Here is a 19,483-nt window from a genome sequence, read left to right on the forward strand (position 1 = left end):
TATAATTATTTCTCAAGTGTAAAAAAATTTTATTTTCTTTTCAATTTAGAGATCTTCCTACAGATGATTTTGATTAATTATGCCTTACTTGTCATATTTTTTGGAATGGTAGGTAATTCCCGAATTTAAACAAGAAGAGCACAATTAATAAAAATCAACTTTAGACAGATCTCCAAATTAAAAAAAAAAGAAAATTGTTTACATTTGAGAAATAATTCTGAAACATTGCAGCAAATTTGTAACAATTCTTGAGTGACATTTCGTAGTAAGCTTGTAAAGATAGCTATCTTTCATGGCAAGCTTGTAGAAATCTTATTTCGTAGTAAGCTTTTAGAAATCCTTCCTTGGTATCTTCTGACAATACTTAATGTTAAGATTGCAGAAATTTTCAGTGTCTTTTTGTTTCTTTATCAGGGTTTTTACTAAAAGTGCTGCCCCAGTTGTAAGAAACGGCGCAAAACCAAAATTTTCGGTTGAGTTGACGTAAAATCCGTCAAGAGTGATTTCACGTAAAGTGATCAAGGTAAAAAAAATTTGTTTCGATCGCTCTCAAACTTGAGGCGTGGAGTACCAATAATTTCCGACAGTAGTGTATGTTGATTAACTTCTTTGAAAATTTCAAAAAAATTAATTTTTAAAAAACGGCCTTAGCGACTTTTACATCTTAGGCTCAAAAAACATCAGGAGGCGTTTCTTGAAAACATGAAAAAACCTAATTGTCAAGAACTTAAAGTTTTAAGTAAATTCAGACTGAATGTGAATAATATACTTAAGATTAATAAAAATAATATTTATTACTAGCTGCTTAATGAATAAAAGTAGGGTTTAAAAACTATAAATGGGTCAATCCATTATATTTTACCGAAAGTTGTTGCGGCCTATTTTTAAAAAATTCTTATACTTTGTAGAATTGATGTTTAATATCTGCAAAATTCATTTTTGACAATTATTTTCAAATTTTTTTTTTTGAATTTGAGTTAGAATTTTAATTTTTAAGTTGAGGTGCACAGAGAAAAGGTTAGTTTCTATGTGCACCTCAACTTAAAAATTAAAATTCTAACTCAAATTCAAAAATTTTTTGATAATAATTCTCAAAAATGAATTCTAAAGATATTAAACATCATTTCTACAAATTACGAGATTTTTCTAAAAATAGTCCGCTACGACTTTAGGTGAATTATAATGGACTGACCCAAATGAAAACTAAATATTTATTGTCAAAAAAGACCAATGTTTAAGCGCTAATGAGAGTTTTGTCGCTAAAAGGGGCTAATACTTTAATATTTCTTGTAATTTACAAATTGCACGTTTCTGCTTTTTCGTCAATGTGACTTTTCGAATTATACGGACACACAAGCGAGTTGTCCGCATAACCAACGACCCAGGGTTAGAAACTAAAATTACACAGCGAGACTGACAGTAGGAAAAGTTACGAAAAAACGAGCTGCAAAGTGCGGAAATAACTAATATCGACTAAAGTAATTTTTGGTGAGATAAAAGTGAGTCACACAATTCAGTCACGTGACTCCTACATTTCTATTGACTTCTTACTTTATCAATTATTTAAGCCATCCCTGAAATTCATCCTTCTGAAGTTACGCAATTTGCATTTATTCTTGCTTTAAAAAATTATGTTCCATAATAAATTATTACAAGGAAACCGCTTTCTCATAAGTGCCCTAAATTTTCAGTAGTTAAGCAGTGTGTCCAGCAAGAATTAAGAAAAAAATTCCCTGACTTTCTATTAACCATATTTCTGCTTTCTTGGAACAAAAATACGGTTACTAACATATTTAACAATAAATTAATAATCAAATGAGACTAAGAAATAATAATAAAAACCATTTAAGTTTTGTTAGATTTCAAAATTTTTAATTTACAAAAGTTTTAATTTTTTTATGAATTTATAAAAATTTCCCTCCCTTTGAATGAAATTCACTGACATTCCCTGACTTTCCTGGCGTATTTTAAATGGGAACCCATATCAGTGATTGATATTTTAAACAGGCTCCTATATTCTAAAAACAGCATTTTTCTTTCAACGTCCAAACTCTCATTAATTCTTAATTAGAATATTTACTTTGTTTAATATTTTCAAGAGTCATTGATAAAAAGGAATACTTACGCCTCAACCAATGGTCCTGGGTATGGATCGGATTTTTGATAAAGAGCACTCAATTTAACGCAGAGAATTATAGTCGGAATAAACAAGATCAAGCACCATCCTACGCTCACCCAAAAGCCATTCTGAAAATTATAATTAAATAATTATTATTTTTCCATAAGAATTAAGATTTTCAAAAATTTTAAATTCAAACCTTTTTGAAATTCAACAACTTACAAAAATATCATTATAATACATGAAGATATCGATCACTCGAACTGATCGATTTCTTCATGTTTTATAATAATTAAAGGTGACGGAATCATTTTTTTTAAATTATAACAATATTGTTACTGCAACTTCTTCAAAATTATTTTCATCATTTCAATTCAATTATTATTTTCCAGAATTTTTAACTAAAATTCTTCTTTAAATCAATCATTTTTAATAATTTTTGAAAAAGTTATTTGAGAATTTTCAAATCCATTCACCGAAAAAACGATATTGTCTAAATTTAAGAATATAATCTTGGCTCCTATTTAAGTATATTTTCCATGTATTTTATTCTTAAAGTTAGAATAATTATAATATTACTAGAGTAGGACAAATTTTCTTAAAACAATTCTATTATTCGCAAATTCTTCAATTAAATATATATATATTAGAAAATAAAAACTTTAAATAAATTCAATTATTTCTAAAAATTCAAGCTATAATGCTTTTATAATCAATTATTATCTGAATCATGAACTGAAATTCATTTTTAAATAAATTTTTATTAGAAAATCCTACGAGAATTCAATTATTTAAATACAAAAATAATTTATTGAATAATTGAATGTTTCTTAAAATTAAATTCTCGTAAAGAATTTTATCAACAATTTTTTATGTAATTGAATTCTTTTGACGAATTTTAATAACAAATTTTAAGAATAATTACATTTTTTCGAGAAATTCGATTAAAATTTTATTAAAAAGAATTGAAATTAATTTATTATTTATTTAATTTATTAATTTTTAATTTAAATTAATTATTTAAAAAAAATTTTGAAAATAAATAAATTTCGGAGAAAAATTTTATTACTTTTGAAAATAATTAAAATTTTAAAAATAATTTTTTTAATTCAATGTTTCTTAAAATAAAATTCTCATAAAGAATTTTATGAACAAAATTTTTAAGAATAATTACATTTTTCGAGGAATTTGATTAAAATTTGATTAAAAATAATTCAAATTCTGCAATGAGTTTTATTATTTATGAAAATAATTGAGTTCCTAAAAAGAATTTTATTTTTTTCAGAAAATAATTGAATTCCTGTAAAAATTTCTATTATATTTATGAAAATAATTGAATTCTTGCATAGAAATTAATAAAAAAAATTTGTAAATAATTGAATTCCTGTGAAATTTTTATTATTAATGAAAATAATTAAATGTTTGCATAGAATTCTATTAAAATTTCTTTTAAAAAATTGAATTCTTTTGGAAAATTTTATTAAAATAGTGGATATTACTTTTAATAGAAATATTTTACGACGAAAGAAAGAAAAGATAAAATACAGAAAATATTAATATTTGTCTGTATCAATACTTACGAAAGGGTCAAGAATTTTATTACAACCAGCGACTAGTGTAGCATTGTATGCATTTGAAACAGGTCCACATTTGCCAACAGTAGTCAAAGCATTATTGATAACATGTTCTAAGAAACTGTCCACTTGAGAAACAAATGCATCTCCAAATCTACTTGCGAGCTGTAAAAAATTAAAAATTTCTTTAGCAACATGAAGAAGTAAATATCAAAAAAATATTCTTTAATCTTTTACAATTCTAATCATAACAATAATATAAGATTATTAAAAATGGGGATTTTGTAAAAGGCAAATATTATATTATAGAATAATAATAAATTTAAAAAAGGGATTTAGGAAAAGGCAAATATTATATTATAGAATAATAATAAATGAAAAAGAGAAATTACCAATTCAACATATTCAGGTCCTTCTTTATTAAGGAAACTTTGAGCTTGTGTGACTTCATTTATTAAAACGTGAATAGCCTCGCTCATTGAGCTGTGATTGAATTTAATGTGCTCCTGAAGTGTCAAAGCACTTTCGCTGAGTTGTTCGCCCAACGTCGCCATTGGCATCACCAAGTCCCTATGATAATGCTCCAAATCGTGGGCATTTTTCTCCAAACTTTCTTTAGTGTCTTTATAGCTGTAAGGCAGTTGCGTTGATACTTCTCGCAATTTCGAGGCGAGATAACGAAGATTAATATTCGTGATATTCTCCCTAAGAACCTCAGCATACTGATAGAATTTAATATCGCTTAGGCCACTCTCTGCTAATTCATTTAGTTTCCCTCTGGCTCTATCGCTGAAAATTACTATTCCTGGCGAAAAAATTATCTTCTGTCTCAGCTGTTGAATTGTGTTGTTGATGTCATAGCGTTCAACGTAATTTCGCAAACTTTTCACCTCAATTATGTTCTCAAATAAAAGAACCTTGTATAAAGTTTTATTCGCATGACAAGCTCTGGAAAATATTATTAAGTGAATTATTATGCTGTATGATTGTGCTTTAGTCATAAGTAATGAATAATAACTTTTTACAATTATCATTGTTGCCACAAAAATTTAATTTTCTTTTTTCCTGACTTTTCCCTGATTTACAGACTTTTTCCTGACTGATTTTGACTTTTTTCCCTGACCCTAAAGAATATTCTGATTCACTCTCAAAATAATAAAATTGTAAAATTATTCGAAAACATGAATAGTTTTATATAAAATAAATCTTTAATCATTATTATTTTTCCATAGGAATTAGGATTTTCAAAAATTTCGAATTCAAACCTTTTTCAAATTACACAACTTATAAGAATATTTATTATAAAACATGAAGGAATTAATAATCGAGTCATCGATGTCTTCATGTTTTATAATTGACCGAGTGATAAAATTATTATTTAACATTATAAGAATATTGTTACTGTAACTTCTTCAAAATTCTTTTCATCATTTCAATTCAATTCTTATTTTCTACAACTTTTGAATAGAATTCTTCTTTAAATCAATTATTTTTAACAATTTTCGACAAAGTTCTTTCTTTATTATTCGGAAATTCTTCAATTAAATAAACATTAGAAAATAAAAACTTAAAATAATTTAAAAATACTTTGATTGAGGTTTTTGAGAAAAATTAGTTCCATAGAATTTTTAATTAAATGTATGAAAAATTCAAGTTTTCAAAGATTTTTATTTGAAACCTTTACAAAATTCAATTATTTCTAAAAATTGCAATTATTAGTAACTTCTCCAAAATTCAATTATTATCTAAAACTTTAACAAAAATTAAATTTTAAATCAATTTTTATTAGAAAATTCTAGAAGAATTATTCAATTATTTAAATACAAACATAGATAATTTATTAAATAATTTAATGTTTCTTAAAATTGAATTCTTATACATAATTTTATCAACAAATTTTTAAATAATTGAATTATTGCAAAGAATTTTATAAAAAAGTTCCAAACAATTAATTCTTTTCGAAAAAATTTATGCAAATTCTATTTTTAATAATTGGATTCCTGTGAAATTTTCATTACTTTTGAAAATAATTGAATATTCGTGTAGATCTTTGTCAAAATTGTTGTTAAATAATTGAACTCTTTTGGAAAATTTTATTAATATGATAAATTTGGAAATCATTGAATTAAGAAAATTTTTTTTAAATAATTGACATTTTGCAATGAGTTTTATTAAAATTTTTAAAAATAATTGAATTCTTGTGATAAATATTTTTATTTATGAAAATAATTGACTTCCTCCGAATGATTTTATTATTTATGAAAGTAATTAAATCCCTGAAAAGAATTTTATTAAAAACCTAAAAATAATTGAATTTTGTCGAAGAATTTTGGTATTCATTTATAAAGATAATTGAAATGTTGACAATTTTTTTTAGATTTTTTGTAAATAATTTAATTTCTGCGAAGAATTTTATTAATATTGAAAATAATTGAATTCTTGTGATGAATACTATTATTTATGAGAATAATTGAATTTTGCAATGAAATTTAAAAAAAAAAAATTTTTCTTGAATATAATTGAAGCGTTTTGTGCAGAAACAGCATAAGTCCATAATTCGAAATTGTTCAGGAATCAATAAAAACTGTTTTTCTCGTAAATGTTAAGATTTTTTTTAATTCGGCTTTTTGCATTATATTCTACTAACCTATAAGTTAAAAAATCCAATATGATTAATTAATTATCTACTTAATATAAAAAATTAAAAATTGATTAACATTTGGACTTATGCTGTTTCTGCACAAAATGAAATGAAAAACACAAAAAATTTATTAAATCCAGTGAAATATCAAAGTTTTATGAAATATTTAATAACATTTATTTAAAATATTAAATTTGGATAATTTTTGGTAACATTTTATAAATAATAAAATTGTTTTAAGAATAAATTTAACCAATTTTCAATCTATATATATAAAATCAGACTTTTGTCTGTACATTGCTCAGAACTTTAAATTTCGCACATAATTATTCGTTGTAGGCATCAAGGATTCCAAATATACCAATAAAAAATTTCGTGTATGTATGTATGTATGTATGTATGTATGTATGTGTGTCGGTATGTCACAGAATCTTTGTTCGCGCATCACTTAAAAACGGCTGAACCGTTTGAAACCAAATTTGGCAGAATGTTAGATCTTGGGCCAAGGAAGGTTTATAAATTTACAGATTTGAAAAATATTAATTAGAACCGGAGATATTTAATTTTTTCAAAAAATTCAAAAATCAAACATTTTCAAATTTTACATTTTTTTAAAAAATGCTTTCAAACTTTCTATAATTAAGTATAGAATGTTATTTAGTCAAATTTTAGCATAATTTTTTCAAAAATACTGTCCTATAACTAAAATGTAAGTATAAAAATTAATGATTTCGAAAAATTCAAAAAATCGCAAATTTCCAAATTTTATATTTCCTAATGGACTGCTTTTAAACTATCTATAATAATTAAGTATTACATGTTACTTATTCACATTTTAGCATAATTTTGCACAAAAAATAATATGACTAAGATGTAAGTATAAAAATATTTTCGATATCAAAAAATGGAAAAAATTATAATTGTTATCAATTACTATCAAGCTTAAGTCAGTAATATTTTTGGGGTCTCTGACTAAGATTTTGATGTCAAAATAATGCAGTTCATAATTATTTATCCAATTCATTCTAATAAAAAATTACGTTATTTTACTTTTAGATTAAACTTCTAAAGATGTTTTGAGCAATGTAAAGACAAAAGTTAAGCAGGGTCTCTATGTTTGTTTAAAAAACATCCCGGCGGTGTTCAAATTTTACCCGGTTTATTTTTTTTAAACAAATTTAAATTTACTTGATTTTAAGTTTTAGCCATAAATAAATCTGCAGATGGCTACAAAAATTGACTTATTTTATGAAAATACTCTTTTTTAAGAAAATATGTTATGTATACCAGTCTTTGACGGGATTTAGTTTCTACCATAATAGATTTGACAGAGTGTCTACTAATTGCGCGGGGAAACCGATAAATAGCCGGGAATAATGAACTTATTCAAATAGTGATATTTTTCTAACAAAATAGTTAATGGTAACTAATTATTAATTTTTCCCAGTCAAATTTAATTCCCGGCTATTTCCCGGTTGGTAGACACCCTATCAAATGTATTACCAGAAACTAAAACCCGTCGAAGACGGGTCCGACAGCTAGTATTTTCTAATTTTAAAATAATTCAGTCAGCACTGTCACTTTTTGCTTCCCATGAGTGTTTTTATTTATAATATAAACTGTTTAATAGGTATAAATTATTAAAATACGTCAAGAATATCACAAATAAATATAAAACTTATCATGGAATTGTGCTGTTTCTGCACAAAATGATATTTTAATTATTTTTTTTAAGGGTTTAGAGTTTAGTCACTTATGTAATATTTTACCAGATTGAAAAGCTTCATTTAAAGATAAATCTATCTATCTATCTATCTATATATATAAAATCAGACTTTTGTCTGTACATTGCTCAGAACTTTAAATTTCGCACATAATTATTCGTTTTAGGCATCAAGGATTCCAAAAATACCAATAAAAAATTTCGTGTATGTATGTATGTATGTGTGTCGGTATGTCACAGAATCTTTGTTCGCGCATCACTTAAAAACGGCTGAACCATTTGAAACCAAATTTGGCAGAATGTTAGATCTTGGGCCAAGGAAGGTTTATAAATTTACAGATTTGAAAAATATTAATTAGAACGGGAGATATTCAATTTTTTCGAAAAATTCAAAAATCAAAAATTTTCAAATTTTACATTTTTTTAAAAAATGCTTTCAAACTTTCTATAATTGAGTATAACATGTTATTTAGTCACATTTTAGAATAGTTTTGCCAAAAATAATGTCCTATAACTAAGATGTACAGTAAGTATACATTTTTTTTTAAAAATTCAAAAAATCGAAATTTTTCAAATTTTATATTTTATAATAAATTGCTTTTAAACTCTCTATAATTGAGTATTACATGTTATTTAGTCAAATTTTAGCATAATTTTTAAAAAAGTACTGTCCTATAACTAAGACGTAAGTATGAAAATGATTTAGAAAAATTCAAAAAATCGCAAATTTCCAAATTTTATATTTTTTAATGGACTGCTTTTAAACTATCTATAATTAAGTATTACATGTTATTTAGTCACATTTTAGCATAATTTTACGATTTAAGTATAAAAAAGTTTTCAAATAATTAAAAAAATCGCAAGTTTACAAAGTTTACATTGTTTAATGAATTGCTTTTAAACACTGTATAATTGAGTATTACATGTTATTTAGTCACATTTTCGCATAATTTTGCACAAAAAATGATATGACTAAGATGTAAGTACAAAAATATTTTCGATATCAAAAAATCGAAAAAATTATGGTATGGAGTCAAAAGTTCCAAAACAAAAGTTCCAATTCCGAAGGGCCCAAATTATTATTTTCCCAAATTAAATTTTTTCCAAAATATTATTTTTCCAAAGACCATTTTTACCAAAGTATTTTTTTTCCAATCGTCGTTTTTTCCAAACATTGTTTTTTGAAATATTTTTCAAATTTCAAAGTACAACTTCACGTCAGGAAACTTTCAGTTGTTATTATCGTTGTTATTTTCATAAATTGTGCTTCGACGTGTGCTCATTCCAAAATCATGTTGTGAAATTAAAAATTGTATTCAAATTAAAAATAGTAATCAGTGAAATTGTATTAAATTGTAAAGTATATGAAACACTTTATTTAAATTAGAAAATAGTGAACAGTGAAATTATATTTTTGATTAATTATGGCAGAAATATTACAAGTCGAAAAAAAAATTATTTACATATCGAAGGATTTCTATATTGCAAGCATTCGGATGGAAAGTTATATAAAATATATGTAATTGTTTTAAAAATAAAGAAAAATAAATATAACTAATATTACTAAAATTAACTAACATTATAGGTTACTTATGTTCGCGGTAATCGCTGAAGACAGGATTTTTAATATCGTTCTAAATTTTCAAGATTGTGTGGATAATAATGACATTCTTGGATATCTTAGGGCCATCGGCTACAATTTACATTTTTAAACTTATTTTTTCAAACAAACACTTTTTATTTTGGAAATTTTATACTTTGGTAAATTTATATTTTGGACATTTTGGATTTTGGAACTTTTGTACTGTGGAAAAATAAATTTTTGATATTTTCATTTTGGAACTTTTTTCTTGGAACTTTTCGATTGGAACTTCCGTTTTGGAACATTTGTACCCCAATCAAAATTATAATTGTTATTAATTACTATCAAGTTTAATTCAGTAGTATTTTTAAGGTCTCTGATTAAGATTTTGACGTCAAAATAATGCAATTCATAATTATTTATCCAATTCATTCAGTATTCTTTAATTGACAGAAGTTCAGAGACTTTAAAAATGGAGATGTTTTATAATAAATATTTTATGATAATTTTCCATAATTTTAGATTTTTTGCCAAAGAATGAAGACTATTAAATAAGTAAAATATTTTTGAAGAGCACAAAAATAATGAAGCTAAATGCCATAAAAAAGAAGAAAAAATATTGAATTTTAAGAAATTCAGTTTTTTGAATTTTTACTAATTTTCCATAATTTTAGATTTTTTGCCAAAGGGTGAAGACTATTAAATAAGTAAAGTATTTTTAAAAAGCACAAAAATAATGAAGGTAAAAGCCATAAAAGAAGGAAAAATGTTGAATTTTTGCTAATTTATCATAATTTTAGATTTTTTACGAAAGAGTAGAGATAACAAATTAAGTAAAGTATTTTTAAAGAGCACAAAAATAATAAAGCTAAATGCCATAAAAAAAAAGGAAAAATATTGAAATTTAAGAAATTCGGTTTTTTGAATTTTTGCTAATTTTCCATAATTTTAAATTTTTTACCAAAGGGTGGAGACTATTAAATAAGTAAATTATTTTTGAAAAGCACAAAAATATTAAAGCTAAATGCAATAAAAAGAAGGAAAAATGTTGAATTTTAAGAAATTCAGTTTTTTGAATTTTTACTAATTTTCCATAATTTTAGATTTTTTACCAAAGGGTGGAGATAACAAATTAGGTAAAGTATTTTTGAAGAGCCCAAAAGAAATGAAGCTAAATGCCATAAAAAAGAAGGAAAAATGTTGAATTTTAAGAAATTCAGTTTTTTGAATTTTTGCTAATTTTCCATAATTTTAGATTTTTTACCAAAGGGTAGAGATAACAAATTAAGTAAAGTATTTTTGAAGAGCACAAAAATAATGAAGCTAAATGCCATAAAAAAGAAGAAAAAATGTTGAATTTTAAGAAATTCGGTTTTTTGAATTTTTGCTAATTTTCCATAATTTTAGATTTTTTACCAAAGGGTGGAGAATTTTTAATAAGTAAATTATTTCTGAAGAGCACAAAAATAATGAAGCTAAATGCCATAAAAAAAGAAGAAAAAATGTTGAATTTTAAGAAATTCAGTTTTTTGAATTTTTACTAATTTTCCATAATTTTAGATTTTTTACCAAAGGGTGGAGATAACAAATTAGGTAAAGTATTTTTGAAGAGCCCAAAAGAAATGAAGCTAAATGCCATAAAAAAGAAGAAAAAATGTTGAATTTTAAGAAATTCGGTTTTTTGAATTTTTGCTAATTTTCCATAATTTTAGATTTTTTACCAAAGGGTGGAGAATTTTTAATAAGTAAATTATTTCTGAAGAGCACAAAAATAATGAAACTAAATGCCATAAAAAAAGAAGAAAAAATGTTGAATTTTAAGAAATTTAATTTTTTTGAATTTTTACTAATTTTCCATAATTTTAGATTTTTTACCAAAGGGTGGAGATAACAAATTAGGTAAAGTATTTTTGAAGAGCCCAAAAGAAATGAAGCTAAATGCCATAAAAAAGAAGAAAAAATGTTGAATTTTAAGAAATTCGGTTTTTTGAATTTTTGCTAATTTTCCATAATTTTAGATTTTTTACCAAAGGGTGGAGTATTTTTAATAAGTAAATTATTTTTGAAGAGCCCAAAAATAATGAAGCTAAATGCCATAAAAAAAGAAGAAAAAATGTTGAATTTTAAGAAATTGGGTTTTTCGAATTTTTGATAATTTTTTATTTTTTGCTAAAAGGTGGAGACTATTCAAATAGTAATATTATACTACCGAAATAGCTATTGGTAACTAATTATTAATTTTCCGGTCAAATTAAATTTTCGACTTTTTTCTGATTTTCCAGATTGGTAGAAACATTGTTAAATGTATTGGTAGAAACTAAAACCCGTCGAAGACGGGTACGACAGCTAGTTTTTAATAAAAAAGTGATTTTCGAAAAAAATGGACTTATGCGGTTTCTGCACAAAACGCTTCAATTGAATTTTTACGAAGAATTTTGCTATTTATAAACATAATTAAAATGTTGAAAAGAATTTATTTTAAAAATTTTTAAAAAGAATTGATTTCTTGTGATCAATGGTACTATTATTTATCAAAAAAATTGAATTTTGTCGAAGAATTTTACTATTTATTTATAAAGATAATTGAAATGTTGACAACAATTTTTTTAGATTTTTTGGAAATAATTGAATCTCTGCAAAGAATTTTGCTATTTATAAAGATAATTGAATTATTCTTGACTAGAATTTATTAAAATTTTCGAAAATAATTGAATTTTTTAAAAGAATTTTAATAAAATTATTAAGAAATGCATTCTTTGAGGAATTTATATTTGTTATTGTATTAAAAATAATTTGAAATTCTGCGATGACTTTTATTAATGAAAATAATTGAATTGCTAAAAAGAATTTTATTATTTATGAAAAATGAAAATAATTGAATTCCTGTAAAACATTTTATTATTTATAAAAAGAATTTTGTCCCTGTAAAAAGTTTTATTATTCATGAAAATAATTGAATTATTCTGCAAAGAAATTTATAGAAAATTTATATTAAATTTAAATTATTAAAAAAATAATTGAATCCCTGTGAAATTTTTATTATTTATGAAAATAATTAAATGATTGCATGAAATTTTATTAAAACTTTTTTTAAATAATTGAATTCTTTTGAAAAATTTTATTAAAATACATAGTAGATATTGGAAATCATTGAATTGAGGAAAATTTTTGAAAATAATTGAAATTTTGACGAGAATTTGACGCTCGAGCCGCAAACTTCACTCTCGAAAAATCATTCTTTCACCACGAGTTGTGCACTACGTTTTCTCCAACGCCTTGCGAGGAAAGGTTTCTTCGTGAGTTTCGTATAATTTTTATTTAACGTGTGCTTATGTTTAATATAATAAAAGATGAATTTTTTGAGTGGGGAAGAAGTTAGATACAAAATAAATCTCGGTCAAAGAACAAGAAAAAAGAATAAATTCATGATTTACTTTCGCCACGCTGAATTTACTTTCGCCACGCCAAATTTTACTTTCGCCACGCTCTTCAGAGCAGTTGAGAAAAGTTATACTTTCGCCACACTTTTCTACCAAGAAAAGTACTCCTTTCAGAGCAAGCGTTGGAGAAATTGAATTTTGCGAAGTATTTTATCTTTTTTAAAAATACTGAATTTTTTGCTATTATTTGTAACTTTTCTCCAAAATTCAATTATTTTAGTGTTTCTAACTAAAACTGAATATTGTACTCGATTAAAATTATATTAAAAATAATTGCGAAGAAATTTATAAAAAGTTTGTAAATATTAGAATTTTTGTGAAGTTTTTATTATTAAATTAATTAAATTAAATATTTCAGTAGAATTTTATTAAAATTTTTGAAAATAATTGAATTTTTGCAATCATTTGTAACTTTTCCAAAATTCAATTTTTTTTATGTTTAACAAAAATTATTCTATAAATCCATTATTAATAATATTTTGAATAATTAATTAAATATATATTAAAAAATTTAACTAATTTAAAAAGAATTTGAATTAAAAATTTTCAAAAATCAAAGTTCTTGAAAATTTCTCATCAAATTCATTGAAAATTGAATTTTCATAAAATTTCAAATTAAAATATTTTTGTAGTTGACCTATTTACAAAAATTGTAAACGCAACTCTTTTAAAATTGAATTAATTTTGAAATATTTAAATAATATTATTCATTAAATATTTTCTAACTAATAATTTTATGATAGTTATTTAAAAAGAAGTTATTGTCAGGATTAGAAAAATTGAAAGTTTTTTATTAGAATTCGTGGTGATTTCATAGTTTATGAGGCAAACAAGAAAGACACTAAATGACAGAATTTTCTTATAAATTTAAAAAATTAAATTTTTTCCAGTACTTTTAATAAAAATCCCTGACTTTTCAAGGTTTCGTGGCAACCCTGCATTATGAAATAGAGAAAAGAGAATTACTTACGACAAAATGTAACTCATATTGATGTTAGCATTAGGATGGTTAGGATATAAGAATCGTTTAATTCGGACAAAATCATCCAAGAGTTTAAACATTCTGTTGTCTTTAGGATTCTTCAAAGGTTCACAAATTCCCCTCTGTGCAGCGACGCCTGTGATCATATGAGCTACAGTCACGATCATTAAAATGCTGGTTAGCAAGAAGATAATCCAAACAGCCCTGAAATTATTTTATAATATTAATATTCTTCTAAACCAAGAAGTAATCAAGACAGGGTGGCGGCTACTAAAAATTATATCATAAATCTTATTTCAAAGCTCATTTAGACTTTTTTATGTTTAAGTAACAATTATTAGCATTTAAAAGTTGGTAAATTCAAATCTTTTTTCGTTATTATTTATGATTTGTTTAAAAAACAAATTGCAATTTTGTATTCAAATAAATTTATAATTTTTTTCCGATTTTAACGCTCTTTCTAACCAGTGGCCACCCTGCAAAAATAATTGAGGAACAAGTTTTCAAAAGCTGATAAATCCAGTTTTCAAAAAAATTGAGATAAACGTAAATTTAATATTTCAAAGATCTCACAAATGGACCTGACACTGTTTTTGAAAATTTACTCCTCAAATGATAAATTGATAATTACATCATTAGAAATCTTGCACCGGATCCTTTGTCGCAGCAATCGTCTCCATAGCCATCTGGTCGTTTTCCACAAATACCACAGAAAAGTCCAAAGATTATGCACATTAATACCATGAGTAATATCCCTGATATTCCGAGGCCAAGGTAATACCTACAAAAAATTTACATTTATTCACGAGTTTTTTTTAGAATACGTACACTAAAATAAATGAGACGCGTTCCGAAGAAAGGGACCTAAGAAGCAAATCAATTTTTATTAAATATTTTGTATTTAATAAAGACTTAAATATTAATAGTTTATATTAAGAATTTATTCATTTATTTAATAACATAACGGGACATGCCCTTTCGTACATTACGTACTCCCTAATTCTAAGAGTTACATTTGTAACATATAAAAACAGATACAATATGAAGGTTGGCGCTTCAAAAGTTTAAGTTCGGTATAGATGTAAACACCGTTGTAGTGTAATAATGAAAATAAAGTAATATAATTAGACATTTTTGGTTTTTCACTGAGTCCATTAGAAAGTTAGTTATTGTAGTGAATCTTACAGTTTAATAGAAGAATATCAAAATAATATTAATAAATGACAAATTTGTATCTCTATCCGAATTAATTTTAAACAATTAGTAAAAATTATATGAAAAATAAAATTAAAAATTCTAAATGAAATAAGATGTTTAAAACGGTCTAGAAACTGTAAGAATATATAGAAATTCAAAGAGTAACATAAAAAATGAAGAGGGTATTATACACATTTTTTGCTTAACAAAATGTCATTTTGAGAAATAAATCACAATACTCTAAAGGAGTTTAACTCCTTTATAAAAGAATTAATTTCTTTTATACATTTTCATTTCAAAAAATACAAATATAACCTGAAATTTTTGGCTTTTTCAAGCATCACAATATGTTTTATCCTCAAAGAAGGTGAAAGCTTTTCACAAAAAATATACCAAACAAATTAAAATGTATTAAAAAGTATATTAACAATGTATTGATACGCAAATTTCTTACAGTTTTGGATTCTTTGATAGAAAATAACATTTATTTACAAATTTCTTTCAAATTTTTCGAAAACATCAATAACTTTTTCTTTAATATTTATAATAATTCATAGAAAAAAAGATTTTCAAAAATTTCAAATTCAAACCTTTTTGAAAGTCAACAACTTATAATAATTAAAGATGACGTAGTGAAAAGAATTATTAAATATAGATTAGAAAATAAAAACTTCAAATAATTTTTTTTAAAAATTCAATTAAATTCATTCAAATTTGAAATTTTAGAAAATTGCAAATTAAAACATTTTGAAATTCAATGAAAATTATAAACGCAACTTTTTTAAAAGTCAATTACTTTTCAAATATTTAAGTAAAATTATTCATTAAATAACTTGTATGTAATAATTTTATGCGATAACTCTTCAAGAATTAAGTTATTTAAAAAAAATTATTGTCAAAAATATAAAAAATTTATAGTTTTTTTATTAGAATTCATGGTAATTTTATAATTTACAAGGTAAACAAAAAAGACACAAAAAATCAGTTTTTAAATTTCTGTGTCTTTTTTGTGATCTGACTTTTCCCTGATCAATTCTACTTTCCCAATTCTCTTCAAAAAATTAATGTTGAAAATATATGCTTATTTGTTAAAAAAAAGTTAATATTTTAAAAAAATTTTATAGAGTCGATATGACCAAAAAATTTGAATTATATTTAAATTGTATAAAAACAAATAAAAAGGTATTTTGATTATCAATATTTTCTTAAAAATTATAATACTTTTGTTTTTCTATAAAAAAACTTTGTAGTTTATAAAATTCGTTACGTTATATTATTTAAATCATTAACATAAGAATCATATTTATTTATATTATGTTGTGGTGTTAATAATCGAAATCAAAAATGAAACGCACTGAATTTTATAACATTGAGTTCAAATTTTACGATTACACTTTGAAATATAGTATATATACCAATTGCTTAACATTTTATTATAGAATAATTATTTTAAAGTATTAAGATAAAAATTTCAAAAAATACAAAATTTGAATTTTTTTTTAAAATAGAAATATCGATTATTTTATAAATTTCTATAAAATGTATAATTTATATACATCAATTAATTCGTTTTCATGTCAGGAATGTAATTTGGACAAGAATTAATGAAAATATTAATAAAAAAAAAATTATTTAAAAAAATTCAAATTCAATTGTTTTCAAAAATTAAAAAAAAATTTTTTTTAGATATTTTTGTGTGTGAAAATCGAAAAAGACGTTATTTTTACAAGGAAAAAGTATAGACATGTATACATGTATAATTAATTAGTATACTAATTTAAAACTTTTCAACACTTTTAAGTACACAGGCAACGGCCACACCACGATGAAAAAACCAGTTCTCGTCCAGTACCTTCTAAACTATCGAAGGGATAAGTCGTCTTTTGGTGCAGGTAGAGAAAACTCACCGAATCCAAGCGCGAAAAAAAAATTAAAATAATTTTCTCAAGATACGAAAATTAAATATACCGCCAAAACGGAAGCGGCCCATAGGCCGGGTTTCGCGCCCGCGCGAGTGTCAACCGCCAATATACCGTGCAGTTCAAATGTGAAAAGTGATAGTGATATAATAATCAATAGCAGTGAAAAAAGGGATCAATTCCCTCAGAAAATAGTAAATGTGGACAATTTAAACTCATTTTTTCTAACCAATCCAATTATGGTTAAAAATGATAAAAATTCAAAAATGTCACCTTTGCAAGACAATAATAAAAAACAATCAAATTTGAAAGCACAAAAAAACGGTGTTAAAAAAACTGAAATTCAAAAACCCTATGTGAAACCAAATTTATCTCCGAATAAATGGTCAACACAAGCACCAACTATAAGTGATCCAGTGATATCACCTATTAAAAGCACAAATATGGTAAAAAATATGGAAATTTCTGTCAAAAAATACGATGAAATCATGACCAGTAACATGAATCAACAGAAGATAATAGAAGAACTTCTACAAACGATACAACAGCAAACTGAGAGGATTAACAAACTAGAAAAACTCTACAATAAAAACCCAAATTCAGAAATGGAAACAGATGTGCAGCCAGAAAACACGAAAATAGTAGATGAAGCGGCAATGGGTTTTCCCCAGCAGCAGACACAAAATTTTACAACTGAAAAAAGTGAAAAAAACAAGCAACCAGAACCTTCCATCAATCCCACAACTTCCAAAAACACCAAAGAAGAGGTAAACACTCAAGGACAAATTGCCCCCAATAAAGCAATCAACACAACCACCAGCAAGGGTACTTCAGGTAAACCGCCTCCGATCATAATCTATGGACAAGAGCAAACAACAACGGTAAGCCTTATGAAAGAACACTTAGATTCGAAAAATTTTCACATTAAGAGAATTAATAAAGACAAGCATTCTTTATACACCGAAAATATTAATGATTATAAAAAAGCTAAAACGCAACTCGAGGTCACAAACTCCAAATTCTTTACATACACACTAAAAGAAGAAAAAGTAAAATCATTTATCTTAAAAGGTCTAGATTCAAGTACTGAACCAAATAATATTCTTGAAAATTTAAAAACATTTAATTCAGTAAATATCCAATTTCTTAAAGTTTCAAGATTTACAACACCAAAATCTCAAAAAGAGAACAAAATCTTGCCTTTTTATCTAGTGCAATTGTCACCAACCAGCGACATAAGTATTTTGCATAAAATAAAGTACGTTAATTATCAAGTTATCAGATGGGAAAAACTGAAAAAATCAGAAAGTATCCAATGTAAAAAATGTCAAAGACTTGGACATGTGGCCTCGAATTGTCATTTAGATTATAGATGTGTGAATTGTAATGAAAGTCATGAACCAGGTAATTGTAAACTTCCGCAACCCATGAATGCCAACGAAAGAGAACAAGTATACTGCGTAACTTGTAAAAAATTTGGCCATCCAGCTTCTTATAGAGGCTGTGAAAAAAGAATAGAATTAAAACGTAGAATACAAGAGAGACTAGAATCAATAAGAAACAATAGAATTGTAAAGGATCGAATGTACAATAATTTTACTACTTCTGAATCTTCTTATGCAAATATGTTACAAAAAGGTATACCACAAAACACACAAAAAAACATCTCACAACCAACAAACAACAATGAACAAATATTAAACAATACACAAAATTTGGAAAAAAACATAAATGAAATAGCTAATCAAGTCCTTCAAATTCAAAAATTAGTTAAAGAAAATTGTGAAAAAATTCAAAACCTATACTCACTTATAATTGATCCAACTCAAAATGGATAGTAAACTAACAAATAGCATAACAATAAAAAATTTGAAAATAATATCAATAAATGTTAACTCTATAGTAACAAACCAAAGACGAAATAATTTATTAAATTTTTTAAAAACACATAACCCAGACATAATGACACTTAGTGAAACTAAATTAAACCAAATCCATAAAATAGACTTTCAAAACTATATAGTCATTAGAAGAGACCGACCAAACGCGACATTAGGTGGAGGAGTAGCAATACTCATTAAAAAAGAATATAAATTTAAACGAATAATTTTATCGGAGATAGAACAGTTTCAAAATCTAGAAACTGTTATCATAAAAATCAATTTACCTAACAATCAAAGGCTTTTTGTAATATCTGCTTACGCGGCATATGGGAATAGGTTAAATTTTAACCAAGAAATTGACAAATTATTTCAAACTCTTAAATTAGACGAGCCTGACAATTTCTTTATATTGACAGGTGATTT

General features: G+C 24.6%; 1 protein-coding gene across 3 annotated transcripts in view; it reads right to left on the reverse strand.

Annotated features, from left to right (window-relative positions):
• The window catches only part of LOC122503187 (prominin-like protein), a 77,808-nt gene that overhangs the window by 24,951 nt on the left and 33,374 nt on the right, over positions 1 to 19,483 (reverse strand). For all 3 annotated transcript variants that reach the window (XM_043613633.1, XM_043613635.1, XM_043613636.1), the window contains 5 exons: positions 14,693 to 14,842; positions 14,050 to 14,265; positions 4,086 to 4,641; positions 3,700 to 3,858; positions 2,126 to 2,247 (listed from right to left, as the gene is read on the reverse strand). In XM_043613633.1, coding sequence (XP_043469568.1) covers positions 2,126 to 2,247; positions 3,700 to 3,858; positions 4,086 to 4,641; positions 14,050 to 14,265; positions 14,693 to 14,842 — 1,203 coding nt within the window. The remainder of the gene's footprint in view (positions 1 to 2,125; positions 2,248 to 3,699; positions 3,859 to 4,085; positions 4,642 to 14,049; positions 14,266 to 14,692; positions 14,843 to 19,483) is intronic.

This window comes from Leptopilina heterotoma, unplaced genomic scaffold (genome assembly GCF_015476425.1).
Source record: "Leptopilina heterotoma isolate Lh14 unplaced genomic scaffold, ASM1547642v1 Lhet_247, whole genome shotgun sequence".
NCBI classification, from domain to species: Eukaryota; Metazoa; Arthropoda; class Insecta; order Hymenoptera; family Figitidae; genus Leptopilina; species Leptopilina heterotoma.